Genomic DNA, 22,832 nt, shown 5'->3' with positions numbered 1-22,832 from the left:
TCTCTCTTTTTAAGTAGGCCCCATGCCCAGTGTGGCGCCCAATGCAGGGCTTGAAATCACGACCCCAAGATCAAGACCTGAGCTGAGATCGAGAGTCAGACGCTTAACTGGCTGAGCCACCCAGGCACCCCCATTTTCTCTCTTAAACATTTCTTGGAATCTATTCACTTTTCTTTATCTCAACTTCTCTTTATCTAGACTACTGTGACTAACTCTTATTTGGTCTATCAACTTCTTCCCTTAGCCCCCATAATCCTTTCTTCTTGCTTCAAGTCAGAGTAATATTTTCAAAAAGCAAATATGATGTTAACCCTAGGGCTTCAATGGCTATCCAACTTCTTCTTCTTCTTCTTCTTTTTTTTTTTTTGCTATCCATCTTTCTTAAAATAAAACAAAGTTCCTTATCATCACCACTTTTAAGACCCTCCCAAACTCCTTAGATTCACTGCATACCAACTCCTCTCTGCTCTCTTCACTTCAGCCAAACTGGCTTACTTTCAGTCTCTCCATGATCTCTTTACCCATACATGGCTTTTGCATATGCTGTTCTTTCTGCTTGGAATTATATTCCCTCCCTTTGTCACCTAGTTAACACCTACTCATTCTTTAGATCTCTGTTCAATCATCACTTTCTCAGTGAAAGCTTGACTTCCCTTCACTAGATCAAATCTCTTACATATGATATCTTAATTTTTCCTTTGAAGTCCTTATTACAGCTACAATTTTATATTTATATATTTATATAAGTTTGACATAATTGTGACAAAATTTTCTAAGGCCACAAATCGATAAAAAGCAAGAACATTAGATTATGAGATCAGTTTTCCACACAAAGATGTAATCAACTGAACTCAAAATACAAAAATAGTTACTACTTTGTGCTAGTCACTCTAAAGGTGTTACCTCATTTAATCCTCACAGCAATCTTGTAAGGCAGGTAAGTATTATCTCTGTTTTAAAGACATGGAAATTGAGGCACAGATGACTTGCCTATAGTCACACAACTAGTAAGTGACTGAGCTGACATTGGAACCCAATTCTGTTTAAAGACCTTCACCACTTTTGTTCATACTCCATTTTCTACTCACTCTCCCTCCAAAAATCCCCCATTATACTGCAAACAACCACCCTCCTACTAGTCAACAAAAGTCTCCATTCACAAAGTACTCAGAGGATCTGTCACTGGCAGCACCAATGCATTTATGCCTTGAAATCTGCCTCTAAAGTCTTCCAATTTTTACAATGGTGATACTATCTGTGTATAAATCGGTGCCAGGAGTAAGATAAATACACAGAATCCCCAAGAAATATACTGCTTCCTAGTTTGGGAAATCTAGGCTTTTGAAATTTTTATTCAACATTAACACTAACTGTATTTTCAGACTCTCTTTACCAAACTATATGCAATGACTACAAATATACACATACATGTACACAAATACAACACACACACACACACACACACAAATATATCTCTTTCAATTATGAGAGTTCAGATTCTAAGCCCTGATTCACATTTTAATAGATTTACTCATTGTGAAAAAGTGATACTTTAAAAATTCAAACACAGAGAAGTACAAAGTAAATAAGGCCCAAATTCCACCATCCCGCATATTGTTAATGGCTTTTCCTATTTCTGTGTGTATATACATATATCTAATGTACATAATTTTAAACAAATACTGTATATATTGTTCTATAGGCCTGCCTTCTTCCCACTCCAGAATGCATTGAGGACATCTTTCTATATCTCAACTGCATGTACATCTAAGACCATATGCAATTAACTAGGCATCTCATCCCATAAATATAAGATGTCTTTCACAATATTATAGCTTAAAGAGCTTTAAAATTATTTTTCAAACTGAACAAATAAGATCACTTAGTAGTTCTAAGAATACTGACATACAACATATGATAGCTTTTCCTCAAAACCCAAACTCTTCTTGCACCACAGGACTGAATTAACCATCACTCTAGATGCTTTCTTTTTGATACTTGATGGTTATTTTTTTCAGGTGTAAGAGTCTAAAACAAGGGACAGCAATCTACAGCATGCCACCTCTTTTTGCAAGTCAAGTTTTAATGGAACAAAGCCATGTGCATTCATTTATGTTTTGTCTATGGCTGCTTTTGTCCTACGACAGAGCTAACTAGTTGCAACCACACGACTTGAAAGTATTTACTAACTGGCCCCTTCTCAGAAAAAGTTTGCTGACCTCTGGTCTAAAAGATAATTTGCTTAGACATAATGAATCTAGACAAGGATAGAAGTCTCTATGTTGTCAAATCACACCATTCTCTCATAGTGACTAAGTGAATCAATTTTTATGGTTTTAGTTCTTTTTTTTTTTTTTTTTTTTAAATAAGCTCCATGCCCAGCGTGGAGCCCAGCGTGGGGCTTGAGCTCACAACCGTGAGATCAAGACCTGAGCTGAGATCAAGAGTCAGACCTTTAACCGACTGAGCCACCCAGGAGCCCCTGGTTTTAGTTCTCATAAATAAAGAGGAATATGTAAAAACAACTTACTTCATATACTTTGTTCCAGTTGTCTGTCTCTAGTTTGTGTTGACTCTGTTTGAGTTGGTTTAAACTTGGCTTAATAAGAGAATTTCCTACTGTTTCCTTTGTCCAGTCATCAACCAGCTTATGTAAGTCGTCTGTGAACATCCCTTTTTTACTAGCTGGAGATTGTTGGCATGATGCTACATTACTTTCCACACACAGTGGATCTAGAAGAAAAAACAGAAAAACCATAAAAAGGAATTAAAACTGATAAATACTGTTCTTCGGCCAATAATGCAGTTGACAGAACCCCACATACGGGGTACAGATAGGGTAACCAGACATTCAAGTTTATCTGGGACAGTCCTGGTTTAAAAGCTGTTGCCCTGGAGTAATTATTAACAGTGTGCCTTTAACTCTCAAAAGTTTTCTCTTGTTGGATAACAAATTATATGGTCACCTTGGTATAAGTCAAATAAGGTATAAGTTATTAGTCAAATATAATAAACAGTATCTCTAAAAACAGTACCAATTATAATCTTTACATTAGTTTCCTCAGATAGATACTTAGAAGAGTTTTTAAAAACACTCATAGAATGTTAAAATTGAAAAGAACCTTAGAAGTCTAATCCAAACCACTTGTTTTATAATGGACAAATGAGCCCCAGAGAAGGTACAATGATATGCCCGAGTTCTTGCAATTAGTCATCAGCTGAATCAGGCCTGGAATGCTAAAATGTAGACAAGGATGCTCTCTCTTTTCAGTATACCATACTGACTTTCAACAAGCATCAGAAAACTAGAATCTCATTTAACTTTTTAACCAATATTTTTATTTGTTAATGATAAACAAATGGCAGAAACAAACTGCAGAAGGTGTATGAACTTCATGAGTTGTAGAGCGTAAGATGTCCAAAATAAATGAAAAAAATCAATTACAGAAGTCTCTGACAGCAAAAAATTTCCTCATCTGAACATCACACTAAGTATTTAAATTATTCAGTACTATTATACACATTTACTAAATCATTCTCATAGAAAAAATTCATAAAGTTCCAATTCCTCGGATTTACAATCCAGAACTTATAGAGTGGGTTTAAAATGAATTTTAGGAAATACAGTTTTGAAATATAAGCACAATAACATTTTCAGGAATTTTATTAAACAAGCATATGAAAATTTCTTGTACATTTGTTATGGTACTTTTTTTAATTGTGAAAAAATATGTAAATTGCCAAAGATGATGCAAGAAGCCTCCATATTAACACTTTCAAAGTAATTTTCTTTATCATTTTTGAAACTTATAACAGACCTGTGATATAGACTCAACAAGTATTCTATTTTTTGGATGAGAAGAATGGGATCCAGAAGCTGAGGTTATATGCTGGGGCTAGAACCCAGGTATCCTGACAGGTCAGTGTGCTTTCCACTGTACCATACCAACCCATAGAATACACTGGGAAATGAATGGGAAACTTGCTTCAAAAGGAGGAACTTGATAATCTTAATGAGTGCTTATACAAAGTCTGTGATTCTCAATGAACTCTGCATTACTGAAAGCTTAGATTCAAGGGGATTAAATATTAAATGAAAACATATTAATGAAAATTGCTTAAGAAGAGTTTAATGAATTAATTGGACCACATTCACATATACAAAAGTTTTATAAAAAATCATGTATACTACCTTTTGGGCAACCATGAGTTACCAAAATGACATACCAATATTGCTGGAATTCCCTCCTTTTCTAAGACTTAAAACCCGAAGACAACAAGTCAGCCTATAATAAAGACATTTTTTCCCCTGTTATCCCTCTGCACATTCATCTAATTCTCTGTCAACTCCAGTGATGGAACAAATAGCAGAACAATATTGGGGAAGACTTTGGAGCTGAAGCCTTTTAAGATTGTCTTCTTACCCTGGAAAAATGTCAGTTGGTAGGAGTAAAATGGAGACGTCAGCAGGTAGGAGTAAAATGGAGACAATAGCCAGAACCATATACACATTAGTGCCAAAATTTTTGTTCACCCAGCTTCTCCTAAGGAGTATTTCTGTGCTCATTCCCCTTAGTTTCTAAAAAAGAATGTGTTGCATAGAGCTAAGTTTGAATGTCATTCATTTAAGAACATTTCTGCACTAAGGGAAAGCCCAATGTCAGGATTCTTGTGTACAACTCTGATGGAACAAGTGATCTCGAACCCTCAATTGATGGTAATGATAGTGGCACAATAGCCAGCAAGTGAAGAAATGATTAACAAACCAAACAGGTATTGAAATGAAACAGGAACCGAGGGCAAGACTCCTAAGTAGGCAACAGAAAGATATGCACACACATACCTTCCAGAAGTTATCAAGAACAACATGCTATATGAGAAGAAAAAAACGTTACGTGAATGTTATCCGGTGCCTAACTATACTTTATACATGAAAAGGACAATTATTTACTGATTTCATTTAAGAGTTACTCATATACCATAAAAGACCACTTAAAGTTCACAAACTAGAAAATATCTACATGAAAAGAAGTACTGTACAAATGTTTTAACAGTTATAAAAAAGTCAACATTACTTATTACTTAAAACTTCAAAGATACTCTTTAATATTCATTTCTTACTGATGAAATGAATAAAACCAGAGTATAGTCCTTGTTGTTCTTTTCTGTTTTTTCCCCAAGGTGATGCCCCCATTCAGATAGTTTTAGTGACCACCTGACTGCGAATGTTCCCATCTCTTATCTCAAACCTTGACCCCTCTTCAATCCAATTTCAGAACCCAAATGTGTTTTTCCATTTGGATGTCAATAAATTATTCAATTCAATACACCTAGAATCAAACCTAACGTGGTCTTGGCATAACAGTTCACCTAAATGTCATATTTCTATATCTTTCATATTTTCTCCAAACTACTCAGACTCCGAACATTTGGATCTCACCAAAGATATACAAATATCCAGTCATCACCACATCATGGCAATTCATCCTATACAACATCTCTTGCCTATTTTCACTTCCACAATTCTCTAAACTCTTAATCATCTCATACATGGAATGCTATGATTACAATGATCTAAATGGACTCACTCCCTAGCTCTAGCCAATACATTCTTCACATTGCCACCAGATTAATAACAGTTAAATGCTGTTTTCAGCATTTCACTCTTCTGTTCAACCCCCCCTCCCACTTTAGAGGTTTCTTAACCTCTAAACAACAGTAGGTTTTTAACTTGTTTAGGTGGCAAAGTCATTGGTAGTAGTCATGGTTATCTTTGCAGAACAGATATTTATTATCCCTAAACAAACATACTATCTCATTTATTAAGCTTAAATATATAATTATGTGTTAGATCAGATACATTATCTTACACCAGATTGTAGCATAGACAAGCTACGGCAGTTGCCAAAAGTTCTTTTTTAAAGTATGTAAGAAAAACCTTCTAATTCTAATATCAACCCTCCATTTCATCCAACTGTTATATTCTCTTTCTTGGAAATAAATCTTGCATTTTAACATTTGCATGCCTTTATATCATGCAATTCTACCTATAAACAATACTCTTCCCACAGCACTTCACCAATTTTAATCCTGTCCATTTACCCTTCAAGACCAACTCAAATACTACAAGCTGTATGTAGCAGTCTCAGACCACTATCACCCTCTATAATCCTCCATTGCCTCCTCTCAACCCACTGAAGACACAATTTCTGGTATTAGGAGGCAATGCAGAATAACAGTGAAGAACCAAGGCTTTGTTTGGAGTTAAACAGATTTGGATTCCCTCGCTTATGAACTGAGGTTCTAGGGAAGTAGTTTAACCTCACTAACTTTAGTCTTCTTACCTATAAGAGACAGACATTAACTTCTACCTACCTTACAGTTATTTTGAGGATTGAGATTATCAAATGCAATTATGTTTCAGGGTCCCCAAGACCACTCACAGATTCAGTGATTCAATCAAAGGTGTAAGGACTCAACATATAGTTGTATTCACAGCTAAGTTTATTATAACAAAAAGATGCATGATAGGATCAGCAAGGGAAAAAGACACAGGAATCTAGAGAAATTTATGCACAGACTTCCATGAGGGGGGCACACTTGAGCATACTCCTTTCTCTCAGCAACGAAAAATGCAGTACACCAAAGACATGAGAAATGAACTAAGACAACTGCCAAAGACTGAGACTGACCACTGGGAGACCCACATGTGGGAAAGATCCAAAGAGTACCACAGAGGCAATGCAACTGAACTGACAATGGAACAACAGACCAAAGAAGATAGGCTAGAACTCACAAGGTAAAAATAACTGGTCTCGGTTGGGCAGCCAATAATTGGTTTTGACTCAGGTCATGATCTCATGGGTCGTGGGACTGAGCCCACATAGGGCTCCACACTCAGCAGGGAGTCTGCTTGAGATTCTCTCTCTGCCCGTCCCCCCACTAGTGCATGATCACGCGCGCGCTCTCTCTCTCTAAAATAAATGAATAAATCTTTTTAAAAAACTGGGTCAATTACTTCCTATTAAAAAAAAATCAATATTCCACCTTACACCATACCACCTTACACCAGTTAGAATGGCAAAAATTGACAAGGCAAGAAACAAATTTTGGAGAGGTTGTGGAGAAAGGGGAACCTTCTTACACTGTTGGTGGGAATGTAAGTTGGTACAGCCACTTTGGAAAACAGTGTGGAGATTCCTCAAAAAATTAAAAATAGAGCTACCCCATGACCCAGCAATTGCACTACTGGGTATTTACCCTAAAGACACAGATGTAGTGAAAAGAAAGGCCATATGCACCCCAATGTTCATAGCAGCAATGTCTGCAACAGCCAAACTGTGGAAAGAGCTGAGATGCCCTTCAACAGATGAATGGATAAAGAAGATGTGGTCCATATATACAATGGAATATTACTCAGCCATCAGAAAGGATGAATACCCAACTTTTACATCAACATGGATGGGACTGGAGGAGATTATGCTAAGTGAAATAAGTCAAGCAGAGAAAGTCAATTATCATATGGTTTCACTTATTTGTGGAACATAAGGAATAGCATGGAGAACATTAGGCAAAGGAAGGGAAAAATGAAGGGGGGGAATTGGAGGGAGAGATGAACCATGAGAGACTATGGACTCTGAGAAACAAACTGAGGGTTTTAGAGGGGAGGGGGGTGGGGGGATGGGTTAGCCCAGTGGTGGGTATTAAGGAGGGCACGTACTGCATGGAGCACTGGGTGTTATATGAAAACAATGAATCGTGGATCACTACATCAAAAACAAATGATGTATTGTATGGTGACTAACATAACATAATAAAATTAAATTAAATTTAAAAAAAGAAGTAAAAAAAATCAACATTCTAGATAGGATTATTTTTTTAAGATTTTATTTGAGAGAGCGAGTGAGCGAGAGATCATGTGCACACGCATGTGAGCAGAGGGGAGGGGCAGAGGGAGAAGGAGAAGCAGGCTAGTCTATTCTCCAATAAAAGTAATTAGGATTCCTTTTGGAAATGGTGGCTCCTAAGACTGGGGCAGGAAATATACAAAATTAGCCTAGAGCATCTTCTGGTGCTAGTAAGTAAAAAAGAGTTCAAAAACAAAATTATACACAATAGCTGACTGGTACTCCTCGAAACTTTCAGGGTCATCAAAAACAAGGAAGTTCTGAGAAACTGTTAGAGCCAAGAAAAGCCTAAGGAGACATGAACACTAAATAATTTGGTACCCTGGATGGGATCCTGGGACAGAAAAAAGAAAAGGTAAAAACTAAGGAAATCAGGGACGCCTGGGTGGCTCAGTCGGTTAAGCGGCTGCCTTCGGCTCAGGTCATGATCCCAGGGTCCTGGGATCGAGTCCCACATCGGGCTCCTTGCTTGGCAGGGAGCCTGCTTCTCCCTCTGCCTGCCTCTCGCCCTGCTTGTGTTCTGTCTCTCTCTCTGACAAATAAATAAATAAAATCTTTAAAAAAAAAAAAACAACTAAGGAAATCAGAGTGAAATATGGACTTTAGTTAATAATAATGTATCAAGATTGGTTTATTGGTTGTGACAAATATACCATATGAATGTAGGATGCTAGTAATTGGGAAAACTGGGTGTGGGGTACTCTCAGTACTATCTTATGGAAATTGGAAACTCTCTGTACTATCTTAACAATTTTTCTATAAATCTAAAACTGTCCCCCCAAAATAAAGCTTAATTTTTATTTTTTTTTATTTTTTATTTTTTTAAAGATTTTATTTATTTATTTGACAGAGAGAGAGAGAGCGAGAGCAGGAACACAAGCAGGGGAGTGGGAGAGGGAGAAGCAGGCTTCCTGCCGAGCAGGGAGCCCGATGTGGGACTCGATCCCAGGACCCTGGGATCATGACCTGAGCTGAAGGCAGACGCTTAACGACTGAGCCACCCAGGCGCCCAATAAAGCTTAATTTTTAAAAATCTTAGTAGATGTAGTCAAAATGGTACTTTTAGGAAAATTTATAGCATTAAAAGCTTGTATTATAAAATGAAAGGTCTCACACAACAATAATCTTAGCTCCCGGGGTACCTGAGTGGCTCAGTTGGTTAAGCAACAGACTAGTGATTTCAGCTCTGGTGATGATCTCAGAGTGCTGGGACTGAGCCCCGAGTAGGGCTCCACGCTCAGCAGGGATTCTGCTTAAGGAGTCTCTCTCAGTCCTCTCTCCCTCTCCTCCTCCCCCCCCCCCCCCCCCCGCTTGTTGGCACATGCTTGTGCTCACGTGCGCTCCCTGTCTAAAATAAATAAATAAATCTTTAAAAAATAATCTTAGCTTCCATTTAAAGAAATTAGAAAAAGAGCAAAATAAAAACAAGGCATGTGTAGGAGGAAGAAAATAATAAAGAGTAGAAATCAATGAAAGTTAAAACAGGAAAACAATTAAGGAAACCAATAAAAACAAACACTGGATATCTTTGAAAAGATCAATAAAATTGATAAACTGCTATCAAGACTGACAAGGAAAAAAAAAAAGAGACGACACAAATTACAAATATCCAGAAATGTCTGGCATGCCAGGAAAGACCTAAGAAAGGAGAAAGTACCAATCACTCAATTCTGGCTGAACTTCAGTTCCTGGGCAAGCAGGAAATAAATTCAAAGGCTGTGTTATAAAGTGAAGCTTGAAAGTGTGCCTTCTCACAGAGATTCCCCTTGGCAAAAACATCCAGATGTCACTACAGGTTTCCAAGACATTAAAAAGGTAGTAATAAACAACTCTAAACACAGAGATTCAACAGCTTAGATGAAATGGACCAAGCTTCAAAAACCATAAACTACCAAAACTTACTCAACATAAAATGCATAACCTGAATAATCCTATAATCCTATTAAATAATTTGAATTTGTAGTGAAAAACTTCCTAAAATAGAAATCTCTGAGCCCAAGTGGTTTCATTGGACAATTCTTCCAGACAGTTAAAGAAGAAATAATACTAATTCAACACAAGGTCTTTGCCATAATAGAAGAAGAGGGAGGAGAAAGACTTCAAAAAATGCAGAGTAAGGGCCTAGGTGAACATGCTCTTTAAAACAATAAAAATATGGGCAAAACAACTCAAACCAACCATTTCAGAACTCTGACAATTATCCAAAGACACAGAATGAAGTCAAAATCATTTATCCAAGACACACTACTGAGGTCTGTGACATTTTAACTTTTGGCAAGTTCCATCCCAGCTTCTTCCTCAGCTCAGTGTTGTGATGGCCAAAAGCCAGCAGCACTGCAGACAATAGAGATTAGACCTCTTTTTGAGTTCCCTTAAAAGCACCATCCCCAGGGGCGCCTGGGTGGCTCAGTCAGTTAAGCGTCTGCCTCCTCTGCCTTCGGTTCAGGTCAGGATCCCAGGGTCCAGGAATCGAGTTCCACGTCAGGCCCCCAGCTTAGCAGCGTGGCTGCTTCCTCCTCTTCCTCTGTGTGCGTGCAGGCTCTCGCTCTCTCTCTTTCTCAAATAAATAAATAAAATCTTAAAAAAAAAAAAAAAGTACCATCCCCAAAGTCAATATTGTGTCTAAACTTGCAACAACCTAGAAAGACCCTCTATTCTTAGAGTGTGGTGGATATTTGGTTTCACTCAGAGCTTAGGTCAGCCCAGGCAGGCTGGGTATGTGGAGTGGGGGAGGATAGGGAGCTACCTCCAGGGCATTACTAAAACAATAGGAAAGTTCTGGCAACAACTGGGATGCCTAAGGCTGTGATTCAGTTGGGGCAAACAAGAGCCTGGCCTAGAATTAAAAAGGAATTCCAGGACAATTAGATGACCATAGGAAACTTTCAAAACCTCTGACATATTCATGGGAATATAAATGTCTGGCATGCCAGGAAAGACCTGAGAAAGGAGAAAGTACCAATCACTCAATTCTGGCTGAACTTCACTTCCTGGGCAAGCAGGAAATAAATTCAAAGGTTGTCTTATAAAGTGAAGCTTGAAAGTGTGCCTTCTCACAGAGATCCCCTTGACAAAAACATCCAGATGAAGCATTTAATGAAATCTTCTGACAAATCATTGGCTCACCACTAAATGTACTGGCTCAGGTGTGACCATCAGCATGCCAGACTTAAAAATAAAAACTAAATTTTTTTAAATTTGCAAAGAACTTAATGGCCATACACTGCAGGGAATACAGAGTAGTGTTGGAAAATCAGTAAACAAGTAAGTAGCAACAAGAAAATACCATAACAATAATAAACAAACAAAATACAACAGACCTTGGTGGGGAAGAGGGTGGAAGAATCTGATACCAGAGCTGTTACAATATATTATCTATAATGTCCAGTTTTTAATCACAAAATAAGATACATGCAAAGAAACAGAAAAGAATGCCACATATACAGAAAAAAAGTCAACAAAAACATCCTGAAGGGGGCCTAGATTTTGGTCTTAGTAGACAAAATCTGTATTCAAATTTAAGGAAACTATGCCTAAAAATTTAAAGGAAAGTATGATAACAATGTCTCACACTAAACAGAGAATATCAAGAGATAGAAACTTTTCTTAAAAATAGAAATTCTGGAGTTTAAAAGTATAATAACTGAAATAAAAAATTCACTACAGTGGCTCAGCAACAGATATTAATGAAGGATAGATGGAAGGCAGGCAGGCAGGGACAAGGGGCCCTCCGTCCTAAGAGGAAACCACCCTTAAAAAGATTTTACACCATTCTGGGAGGAGCCCTCTACCCTTTCCTATATGACAAAAACCTGATTGGATGACAGGCACAGGGAGGCTTAATTAGATGAAAACAGCCCGCCAACAAGCCCATAAAAACCCCTAGACTTAAAAACTGGTGGCAACCCTCTCGGGTCCCCTCCCTCCTCGGGAGCTCTGGACTATCACTTTGCTATCACTCAATAAACCTTGCTTTGCTGCCCACCACTCTGTCTGGTCTACCTCTTCATTCTTCAAAGTGGCCTGACAAAGAACTGTGCTCACCTACGCAGAAAAAATCCTTAACAACCAGACTGGAGGAGAGCCCAAGAATAGGATAGGCAATGGCCTCTGGCCCATTTCTTGGCATGAAAAAGATGAGCAGGGTCAGTCAATTTTCTATCTCTGGAATGTGACAAGGGCCAGTTAAGCAGGGATTGGAAAGTCAAAGAATGCTTTGGATCATAACAAACCAAAGCCATCTGCAAGTCAAAGTTCTGGGGAAACAGAAACTACATAAAAAGAGCAAGTCACTTAAGAACAAATCAGAATTGAGGCACCTGGGTGGCTCAGTAGATTAAGCATCTGCCTTCAGCTCAGGTCATGATCCCAGGGTCCTGGGATCGACTCCTGCATCAGGCTCCTTGCTCAGTGGGGAGCCTGCTTCTCCCTCTGCCTGCCGCTCCCCCTGCTTGTGCTCTCTCTCTCTGACAAATAAATAAAATCTTTAAAGAAAAGAACAAAACAGAATAAAATAAAGTATAGCAATTAGGGTGCCTGGGGGGCTCAGTTGGTTAAGCATCTGCCTTCAGCTCAGGTCATGATCCCAGGGTCCTGGGATCGAGTCCTGTATTGGGCTCTCTGCTAGGCAGGGAGCCTGCTTCTCTCTCTACCCCCCACCCCTGCTTGTGCTCTCTCTCTCTCTCTCATGCTTGCTCTCTAATAAATAAATAAAATCTCTTTAAAAAAGTATAGCAATTAATGGTAGAGTATTAGACTGAAAGTTCCCATGCTTTTGCTATTAACCTCCCAAAGTTACCCTCAATCTAAGTTTACCCTTCAATTCTATCTTTATGAGGATCACAAAGAAGAATTTCCATTCTTGAGTTCTGTATTAGTTTTCTATTGTTGCTATAACTGATTACCATAGATTAGTGGCTGACATCCATACCAACACAACACAGATTTATTATCTTATAATACTGTAGGTTAGAAGTCCAACATGGGTCTCACTGGACTACAATCAATGTGCTGGCAGGGCTTCATTCCTTCTGGAGGCTCTAGAGAAGATCTGTTCCTCAGCCTTTTCCAGCTTCTAGGGGCAGCCTAAATTCCTTGGTTTGTGGCCCTCTTCCTCCATCTTCCAAGCCAGCAATGTTGCATCTGTCTGACACTGCTTCCCTCCTCACATCTTTTCTCTGACCCTCTCTTCTGCCTCCCTTTTCCACTTTAAAGGACCCTTGTGATTACTTTGGGCCCACCTGAGTAATCCAGGATAATCTCCCTATTTTAAAGTCAGTTAATTAGCAACCTTAATTCCATCCACAACCTCCATTCCTCTTTGCCATATAACCAAACATAGTCAGAGGTTCCAAGAATTTGCACAAAGACTTGTTTAGGGGCCATTATTCTGTCTACCACAAATTCTGTTGAGATCTCACATATATCCTTATTGTTCACCCTCAACACCCACTTGACTATGCACATGTAACCAAGAAGTCTGACCCGATTAACAACTTCTTTATTAAGAAGAGACTGATCCTCTTTTTTCAAATCAAAGTAGTACATTTTTCTAATATTCTCATAAATAATAAACAATGATCTCTTACATCACATAGAACATGACAGTATTTTTAAGATTATCTTTGTTAGCTACAAACTCCTCAACAAACTCTAGTTCCCAATGACTGATAACATTTCAAAAACTATTTGGGAGACTGAAGTTGGGCTTCCAGGTGTTTGTTTTCCAAATGAAAACATAAAACACACTCATCTGCTCTCCAAAATCTATCATCTATCCTCACCATTATTTCATAAAAGAATATCTAATACCAAAAAGGTAGAAAAGAATCTCAGGATAACGTGTACTTCTTTAAAGCATCTTAGCGTAATAAGAAATAAATTATAAAAAATAAGAAATAAATTATATCATCATTATATTTATTATTTTGCTGTTATTTGACCAGGTTTTTAAAATCACTTTTAAGACCAATTTACCTGTAGCAGCTGCGCCACTGTCCACATGTGTCAAGGACTGGGGGCGGCTACGAAGTTTGCTTTTGAAAGATCTTGGTCTGCGTGGTGACGAAGGTGGCAGAGGAACCTCTGATGATTGGATTTTGCTATCTTTAATTGCCCGAAGGCGTTCATAGAGCTCCTGCAGCTCCTTGTTCTGCTGGGTTTGAAGATTTACCACCTCCTGAATGTGTCTAAATGAAAATCATGCAGAAAGCATTTTAATAGCACTGGCATCATACAGACGACTCAAGAAACTCTACACCAATACAAGGAAAGTTTAACAAGGAATTTAGATTAAGAATGTGAAAATACAGAATATTCACAATTTTAGGATGGGCTATGCCTTCCTAAACTCAACATTAAACTAATCAGACATTAAGAAAAAAGTGAACAAATTGACAAGAACAAATTTTAAAACTTCAATGTAGTGAAAGATAATGAAATACAATTTAAAATCACATATATTGATAATACTAATCTTTTCTTTATTATATGTTGCAAGTATAAATAACAAAATATTTGCAACATATAGTAAAAGATTAATATTCAGAATATATAAATAGTTCCTAAAAATCAATACGAAAAGGGTGCCTGGGTGGCTCAGTCGGTTAAGTGGCTGCCTTCGGCTCAGGTCATGATCTCAGGGTCCTGGGATCGAGCCTCATTGGGCTCTCTGCTCAGTGGGGAGTCTGCTTCTCCCTCTCCCTCTGTCCCCCACCCCCAGTCATGCTCGCTCTCTCTCTCTCAAATAAATACATAAAATCTTTTAAAAAATCAATAAGAAAAAAAGAAACAACCTTATAGGAAAAAGGGGAAAGAATATGAGAAGGTGACTCCAAAGAGGAAATACAAGTAGCCAATATGAGATATGTACAACTTCACTATTAAGTAGGAGAACACAATTATTTCTTAAGAAATATTTTTAATTTATCTGATTGGAATAAAACTAAAAGGATCAATAATATCCAGTCCAATGTTGTTAAGAAGTGGGAAAACAGTCACTTTCATATATATGTATATATATATATATTGTTAAAGTAATCTCTATGCCCAACATGGGGCTGGAACTCACGATCCCAAGATCAAGAGTCACATGCTCTACTGACCGAGCCAGCCAGGCACCCCACTTTCATATATATTTGTTTGGTGTATAAAATGGTATAGCCACCCTGAACAACAATATTAGCAGTATCTATCAATTTAAAGTATACATACCTTTTAACCCAGAAATTCTACTTTTAGGTATCTATCCTACAAAAAATACTCACATAAGTATGTAAAAATATAAGGTTGTTTACTTCAACATTGCTTACATAAGCAAAACATGGAATAAAGCTGAAATGTCCATTAATAAGGGATTAAATAAACTTTAAATAGCTATTCTAATATGTGGAATAAAGATTATTTGTGCAAACGTGTATATAAGCAACAGTGTTAAGTAAAAAAATTGTAGAATAACATGTATATTATGACCTCACTTTCATAAAAGGCAAAAAATATATGTAATGCACAGAAAAATGACAGGCAAGATATATACCAAACAGTTCACAGTGGTTGCCTCTGAGAAATGAGATTAGGGCATGAGAAATAAGAGATTGTTCTGTGTGCTTTTTTACTGTTGTGATATTATGATTTATATTAAAATATATATATTTGGTCTTTATCCCTGTTCCTAGAATACAGCTCCTAAAACCCTAGTAATTTCCTAAGCTATAAAGAGCAATTGGAGGATCTTTTATTTTAATATCTGGCTTGTTGTCCTCAAATAGCTCCAGTTCCTAAAGTAGCTCTAGAGTGATAAAGGTGAAAGAAATCTTATTAATTATAATAAGCCCCTTGGAATCACACCTGAGTTTATATTAATGAACTGACTTGAATAGCCCCTAAGGTTGGGGGCTGATTGCCAGGAGAACCAACCAAGTGATTAGAGGGTGGGATTTTCAGCCCCTCCCACTCCACCTCTGGGACAGAGTTAGAGACTGAATTAATCGCCAATGGCCAATGATTTAAATCAATCATGCCTACCATAATGAAATTTCCATAAAAATCCCTTAGTATAGGGTTTGGAGAATTTCCAGGTTGGTAAAAACATGAAGGTGCTGGTACTCCCAAGAGGGCATGGAAGCTCTATGCCCCTTCCCCTGTACCTTGCCATCTGACGGTTCCTCAGTTGTGTCCTTTTATAATAAACTGATAATCTAGTAAGTAAACTGTTCTTCCTGAGTTCTGTAAGCTGCTCTAGTAAATTAATTGAACGCAAGGAAGGGCTTGTGGGAACCTTTGAAGCATAGGTAATACTACTTGGACTTATGATTGACATATGTGGGACTGAGCCCCTGACCTGTGAGATCTGATGCTATCTTTGTAGTTTTCAATCATCAAAAATTTTCAATCATTAAAATGTCACCAATTGTGGGGCACCTGGGTGGCTCAGTCAGTTAAGCATCTGACTCTTGGTTTTGGCTCAGGTCATGATCTCAGGGTCATGAGATCGAGCCCCGTGTTGGGCTCCATGCTCAGCACAGAGTCTGCTGGAGATTCTCTCCCTCTCCCTCTGCCCCTTCCCTGTGTGCACACACACACTCTCTCTCTCTCCCTCAAGTAAGTAAGTAAATAAATAAGTAAATCTTTTTTAAAAAAGTCACCAATTGTAAATTAGCTATCAGTCAAATACTTAGTTCTATAAAACTCCAGGCAACCAGACTTGTGACAAAAGAGAAACAATCTTACTTTTCTCGTAATCTTTGAAGCTCCACCTTCAAATCCTCGTCCTCTATTTCTGACTCATCATCACTGCTCATTGGAGAAGATGGTGAATAGAAGAGTGAGCTCTGTGTTTGAGCACAGGCTTTTTCTTCACGGAGTGGTAAGCACTGATCACTTTCTGGACCAGTCTTTGTCACTGATTTCCCTCTGCCAGCAAGAGTGGCTGAAAATTCACTATCAGAGCTAGGCTGTTTCCCAGCAGTAAGTATCTCTCTCTCTTTAAACAACAGTTCAAGTCCAGAATGCATACTACTTCCCATGGCTGAGTTCTCTTCCAACTCTTTTTCTGGGGTCATTGAAGATACATCAGTCTCACAAGCTGTGCTGAAAGATGAGAAGTTGTCACCTTGTTTGGGAATTCTTTTACCTTCTTTGAAGGTTTCATGAAGAGCTCGTAACTTCTGAGAAGAAAGTGAAGTCGGTGGATTGTGCGTGGCAGGTTCCACTTCCACTAATTGAGACTTTGCTCTGTCCGTAAAGGCTAGAGCTTCTTCACTAGAATGGGTTGTCATTTTATGGAATGCTGGTGTGTGTTCTATTCCAAAAGATGTCACTTTCACTGATTGCTGCTGAGGAACCGTAATCACCTGAGATACAAAAAGGCAAAAGTGGCTGGCTCTGTCTAACCAAAGAGTAAACCCATGAAGAAATTCAATATCAAAATATGGCACAGATAAGTGGATGGTCTGCTATGATGTACACATATCGATAATATTCAAACTTAAAAACCCCATCTATAATTCTCATTTCAAAGTCTTTCAATTAGGCCCCTTGGGTAAAAAGAGTTGGCTTCAAATTGCTCAAACAAGATTCCACAATTTAAAAAAATTCAATGATTCAAGTTGCTGAGATTCTAAAGGACAAGAAATAGATTTATAAAAAAGGTGACCCAACCACCCACTGAAAAATGATGACTCATTTCTGTGCTCTTTTCCAGCTACTAAAATCTCCATTTCTTTAGACTCACCTTTACTGGAAGTCTACAAAAGGTGAGGGGATATGTATTAGGGGAAAAAATTAAATACGACAATAATCTACATTCAAAATAAGTATCATACAAATACCAAGATTTTCAATGCTATTATCTTGTACAATGCCCTTGTAGATAAAGATTCAACCAAAGACACAAACCTGGAACCGACCCCGCTGAAATGATCCGCTCATCGCTTTACATCTACTCAAAGCCCTAGTATCAGCCGTGGACTCTCCCGTCAGAGGAATGGGATCAGGAGCAACTGCTGATCTCATATCTTCTGCTTCCACTGCAAGTTTTGTGCAATTGTAAGCAGAAAAGAGAAAATTGTTTGTTAAGACTAAATCTGTTTACATTACCAAAAAATGAAGAAAAGTAGAAAAAGCTTAACCCCTGCTAGATAATTAAAAAGTGTTAATGTAATAAGCAACACTGTAGAAGTCCCTAACTCAAAATCAGACATTGTAAGATTTATCCCGAGACTTAGTATCTACATGAAATGAATAACTGTAAAACCAAATTAGTTACAAAAGGAAAAATAAAATGGCAATGACATTAATGGGACATGTCACATACATGGGCTACGTGGAAAAAGTGGTAAGGTTTGTATATGAACAAACAAACAAACAAAAAAAAACAGAAGTAAATGAAAAGTGATGTTACCTAGTCTATGTCCCTGACTGTAAGCACACTACCTTGACGGACTTTTGATCTCTTGAAAAAGCTGGTTGACTGCCGTAGCCTGTATGCCCAGCTTTTTAATTTGCGAGTCCAGGATTTCTTGCTAATAGGATTTTTGAGACTAGGACAAGTAAAGCTTAGGCCAAAATATCCACCTCCTGTCTGCAGATGAATGGCTCCACCGCTTGACACAGCAGCAGGATAGGCCTCTGGATCTCCTGGAAGTGAAGCATCTGGGGACATCTCCTAATGGAGACAAAAAGAGAAAAAAACCAAAATGGTGATAATTTAGGTAAGATGAAGCAGCTGTTTATACCACTGGAGTTTCTTGCATGGACTAATGAGTAATCAAAAACAGAATGCTATGTCTGTCTGCATATCAGAGTGAATCTGAAGTATTCAACTTATAGGAATTAATCCTTCCTCTTTCTTTAAAAATATTATTTGGACTTCAGATAAATACAGAGCAGAATATTAATCTTCCACCCTAGAATATTTTTCATTATAGCAACTTTGAAAAATGAAAATGAAAATTATTCCTTCATATGCTTCATTTACTAAAAGAGGTTACTGAAACCCTATGCTCTTAAAATGAAACTTTCATTTATGCTCATATTATTTGAGAGTGAAAGATGCCTAACATACATGATAACATAGAAAAACAAGATATCTAGGCATTTAGATTTATAGAGAAATATTACCAAATCAAATTTCTTACTTTATGTAAGCACACAGATATTTACAATGGGCCTTGAAATTATTTCAAATTCTTGCTCTAAAACTTGTTAACATCAGGCCACAGCTGGCTATAAAATCACTCTCCTCTTCTTGTCCTCCCATCCCTCTGACAACAAAATGTCAGAATTAACTGTTGTATTCTAAATGAGTACTTTAAAAATAAATCCTCTATAATAATACAAAAATACACAACTTTGGGAAACATGAGAATCATCTCTACTAATCTAGAATTAAATGAGTATTAAAAAGTTCAAAGAATGGGATTTAGCATTTGTCTGCAGGAAGACAGCCTAAGTGGCATTAAGTATACCGGAGTCTTGAATAAGCATTAACACTCAGGGCAGGTCAGCAGTTATTAAAATTCTGAACAATCAGTTCTTATTTTCCAAAGTCCTATTTTGGGGAAAAAAAAGCTCATTCTGGACTAGTAATAATGCTACTTTCATGAAGAGAAAAAATTTCTCAATAATATTAAATTTAGAAAATGCTGCATAAGTCCCACTGAAATTACAGAAAATTTTTAATAAGTAATAACTGATCAAGATGGTAAGTTAAGTACAAGTTCTAGCCTACCTTATCAATCCAAATCCATAGATATGACAGAAAAAAGAGACACAGACACAGGCATATATAATTAAAGGAGGAAAAAGCAGCCCATGACACATGCAGGAACTATTTCAAAATGCTGCAAACTTGGGTGGCAGATCTAGGCAGTGAGAGAGGGCCCTGGCCAACCAAAAGGAAGAGTCGTTGGCTAGAAAGCTTACAAAGCTGTACCCAATCTGTCTCCTATCTGCCTCAACATCATCTCATAACACTCTCCGACTTCCTGGACTTCTTTTGGTTCCTTGAGCAGGTCTCCACCTATGAATGTTACCACCACACACAAGTTCCTCCCTGACCCCTTATATAAAGTAATCCCCTACTCATTCTATCATAGCCCTTTCCTTTATTTATTTATTTAGAGTCTATCTTCCCTGACTAGAATTTGAGTTTCACAAAAAGAGATCTTGACTTACTCACTGACTGGGAGAGTAAACTGGTTGGGGTACCAAAGAAAGAATAACCAGGCAGTTCTTCTTTCCCTCCCTACCTCCACAGCAAGCAAAAGACAGCAGAGCCATCTGCTCCCAAATAAGAGTGGTGAGAGGAAAATGTTTGTGGCCCAATCAGCAATGTAGGAAGGAGACAACATCCAGGAGGAAGGGAAAGCCCTTCCACCTTTGAAGACTATTAAGCTACCCTCTAGGCAGCATTTCGAGAAAAGCTGTAATATTCAGAGCCAAGAAGCATGTCCCATGCTTTTCCCACAATTACTGGAGGAAGGCTACAATAATTATATATGGCATTTAGAGAGACAAACAAGGAATCTTACAGGGGAAAAAGAAAAGATGAGTCTAAGAATCACCACTTATGGGAAATCAACACTATAAGCAAACACAAGGGGCACCTGGCTGGCTCAGTCAGTAGAGTGTGTGACTCTTGATCTCAGGGTCATGAGCTGAGGCCCCACACTGGGTGTGACGCCTACATAAAAAGTAAATAAATAAAAATTCTAAAAAAGAAAGAAAACACTAAATTCAGTAAGAAGAAGAATAGCCAAGGAAATAGCATCAATAACATAGAATAATACTTAATATCTCCAGAAAGATGTGTGAAGATAATACAACCATAAGAAAAATGAACTACAGTTACTGAAAATTAAAAATATAATCCTTGGAGCACCTGGGTGGCTCAGTGGATTAAGCATCCAACTCTTGATTTCAGCTCAGATCATGATCTCAGGGTTGTGAGATTGAGCCCCGCATCGGGCTGTGCTGGGTGTGGAGCCTGCTTAAGATTCTCTCTCTCCGGGGCACCTGGGTGGCTCAGTCATTAAGCATCTGCCTTCGGCTCAGGTCATGATCCCAGGGTCCTGGGATCGAGCCCCACATCAGGCTCCCTGCTCAGCGGGAAGCCTGCTTCTCCCTCTCCCACTCCCCCTGCTTGTGTTCCCTCTCTCGCTGTATCTCGCTGTCAAATAAAATCTTTAAAAAAAAAAAAAAAAAAAGATTCTCTCTCTCCCTCTCCCTCTGCCCTTCTCTCTTCCCCTCTCTAAAAAAATGAATAAAAATAAAAATAATTAAAATTAAAAAAAAAATAGAATCCTTGACAAAAAAAATAGCTGAATAGGAGACTGAAACAGCTTAAAAATTGAGAAAAAAGCAAAAGGACAAAGAGATGGAAAGCATGCAATGAAAAGTTAATAGATAAGAAAAACAGGAAATGAAGAAATAAACTATCTCTTTTTACAGACGATATGATCTTATATATTATACAGAAAATCCTAAATGATACACAAACTCAGCAAAATTGAAGGATACAACATCAACACTTAAAAATTAGTTGTATTTCTATACAATAGCAAAGAAAAATCTGAAAAGGAAATTAAGAAAACAATTCCATTGATAATAACAACAAAGAGAATAACAATGGTGCTGGAACAACTGGATAGTCAGATGCAAAAGAATGAAGGTGAACCCTTATTTCACACCATATACAAAAATTAACTCAAAATGACCCTACCATGTATACTAAATCAAGTGTGAAGCAAAATAAAGGCAATTTTGGACTTAAAAAAAATCAAATTAGTCACCCATGCAACTTATTTAAAAATATTACTCATAGAAGCATTTCAGGGAGGGGAGAAAAAGGAATTCTAGGACACCAGAAAGAGTGGCAAATAAATTTGATCCAGAAGTACCAATGGACACTTAAACAAAAGAATCCATTTGACCTTGATACTTGAAAGGCTATCCTTTGAGCAACAAAATTTAAATGACAGAAAATTATATTTCATTTTTTATGGTTCTAATATTATTACATGATCATCAGATAACACATATAATCATAATATAAATGCTGTTTACTGACCTTCAATTCTTCGAATCAACCTACAAAGCCCAGCCAGTGTTACAGGAAAAAAATGTAGATGTTATAAACCTTGCAAGTATTAAAAAGTAATACAAGTAATAAAAACTGGGAGGTGTATGGGAAAGAAGAGGAAAGGGAAAATATATAATTCCTCACCCTTCATAGCAGTGATTTATTAGGTATTGCCGAAAATTATTAAATCAAAAAATAGATGAATAAGTATATTATTTACAAGTTATTAATGGCAATGACTTCAAGAATTAAAACCAGGAACTTAACAGTGTTTGGGGAGTAGAAGGGGGTATAAGAAGTTGTTAACATAATTTTCATTTTCTATCCTTCTGAATTGCTTTCCTGTTTATATATTAAATACATAATTTAAAATTACTAGTTTACAACAATACAAATCTTTTTTTTTTTAAAGATTTTATTTATTCATTTGAGACACAGAGATACAGAGAGAGAGAGAGCATGAGCAGTGGGAGAGGCAGAGGGAGAGGAAGAAGCAGACTCCCCGCTAAGTCAGGAGCCCGATGTGGGGCTCGATCCCAGGATCCTGGAATCATGAGCTGAGCCGAAGGCAGGCGTTTAACCATCTGAGCCACCCAGGTGCCCCAACAACAATATAAATCTTTAAGTTAGATCTATTCAAGGGAATATTATGCCATTGTTTAAAAAACGTAAGTGAGGGGCGCCTGGGTAGCTCAGTCGTTAAGTGTCTGCCTTCGGCTCAGGTCATGATCCCAGGGTCCTGGGATCGAGCCCTGCATCAGGCTCCCTGCTCAGCGGGAAGCCTGCTTCTCCCTCTCCCACTCCCCCTGCTTGTGTTCCTTTTCTCACTGTGTCTCTGTCAAATA

At 37.8% G+C, this 22,832-nt stretch overlaps 1 protein-coding gene across 10 annotated transcripts in view; it reads right to left on the bottom strand.

The window, feature by feature from the left end:
- WNK3 (WNK lysine deficient protein kinase 3) overlaps positions 1 to 22,832 on the bottom strand; it is a 168,817-nt gene that overhangs the window by 5,486 nt on the left and 140,499 nt on the right. For 9 of the 10 annotated variants that reach the window (XM_032398172.1, XM_032398175.1, XM_032398176.1 and 6 more), the window contains 5 exons: positions 18,339 to 18,570; positions 17,802 to 17,932; positions 16,635 to 17,257; positions 13,884 to 14,095; positions 2,531 to 2,733 (listed from right to left, as the gene is read on the bottom strand). In XM_032398172.1, coding sequence (XP_032254063.1) covers positions 2,531 to 2,733; positions 13,884 to 14,095; positions 16,635 to 17,257; positions 17,802 to 17,932; positions 18,339 to 18,570 — 1,401 coding nt within the window. The remainder of the gene's footprint in view (positions 1 to 2,530; positions 2,734 to 13,883; positions 14,096 to 16,634; positions 17,258 to 17,801; positions 17,933 to 18,338; positions 18,571 to 22,832) is intronic. The other variant, XM_032398180.1, reaches the window with a different exon arrangement.

The sequence above is a fragment of the Phoca vitulina genome, unplaced genomic scaffold (genome assembly GCF_004348235.1).
Source record: "Phoca vitulina isolate PV1807 unplaced genomic scaffold, GSC_HSeal_1.0 scaffold111, whole genome shotgun sequence".
NCBI classification, from domain to species: Eukaryota; Metazoa; Chordata; class Mammalia; order Carnivora; family Phocidae; genus Phoca; species Phoca vitulina.
The sequence above is the reverse complement of the archived record's forward strand: the minus strand, read 5'-3'. Positions and strand labels throughout refer to the sequence as shown.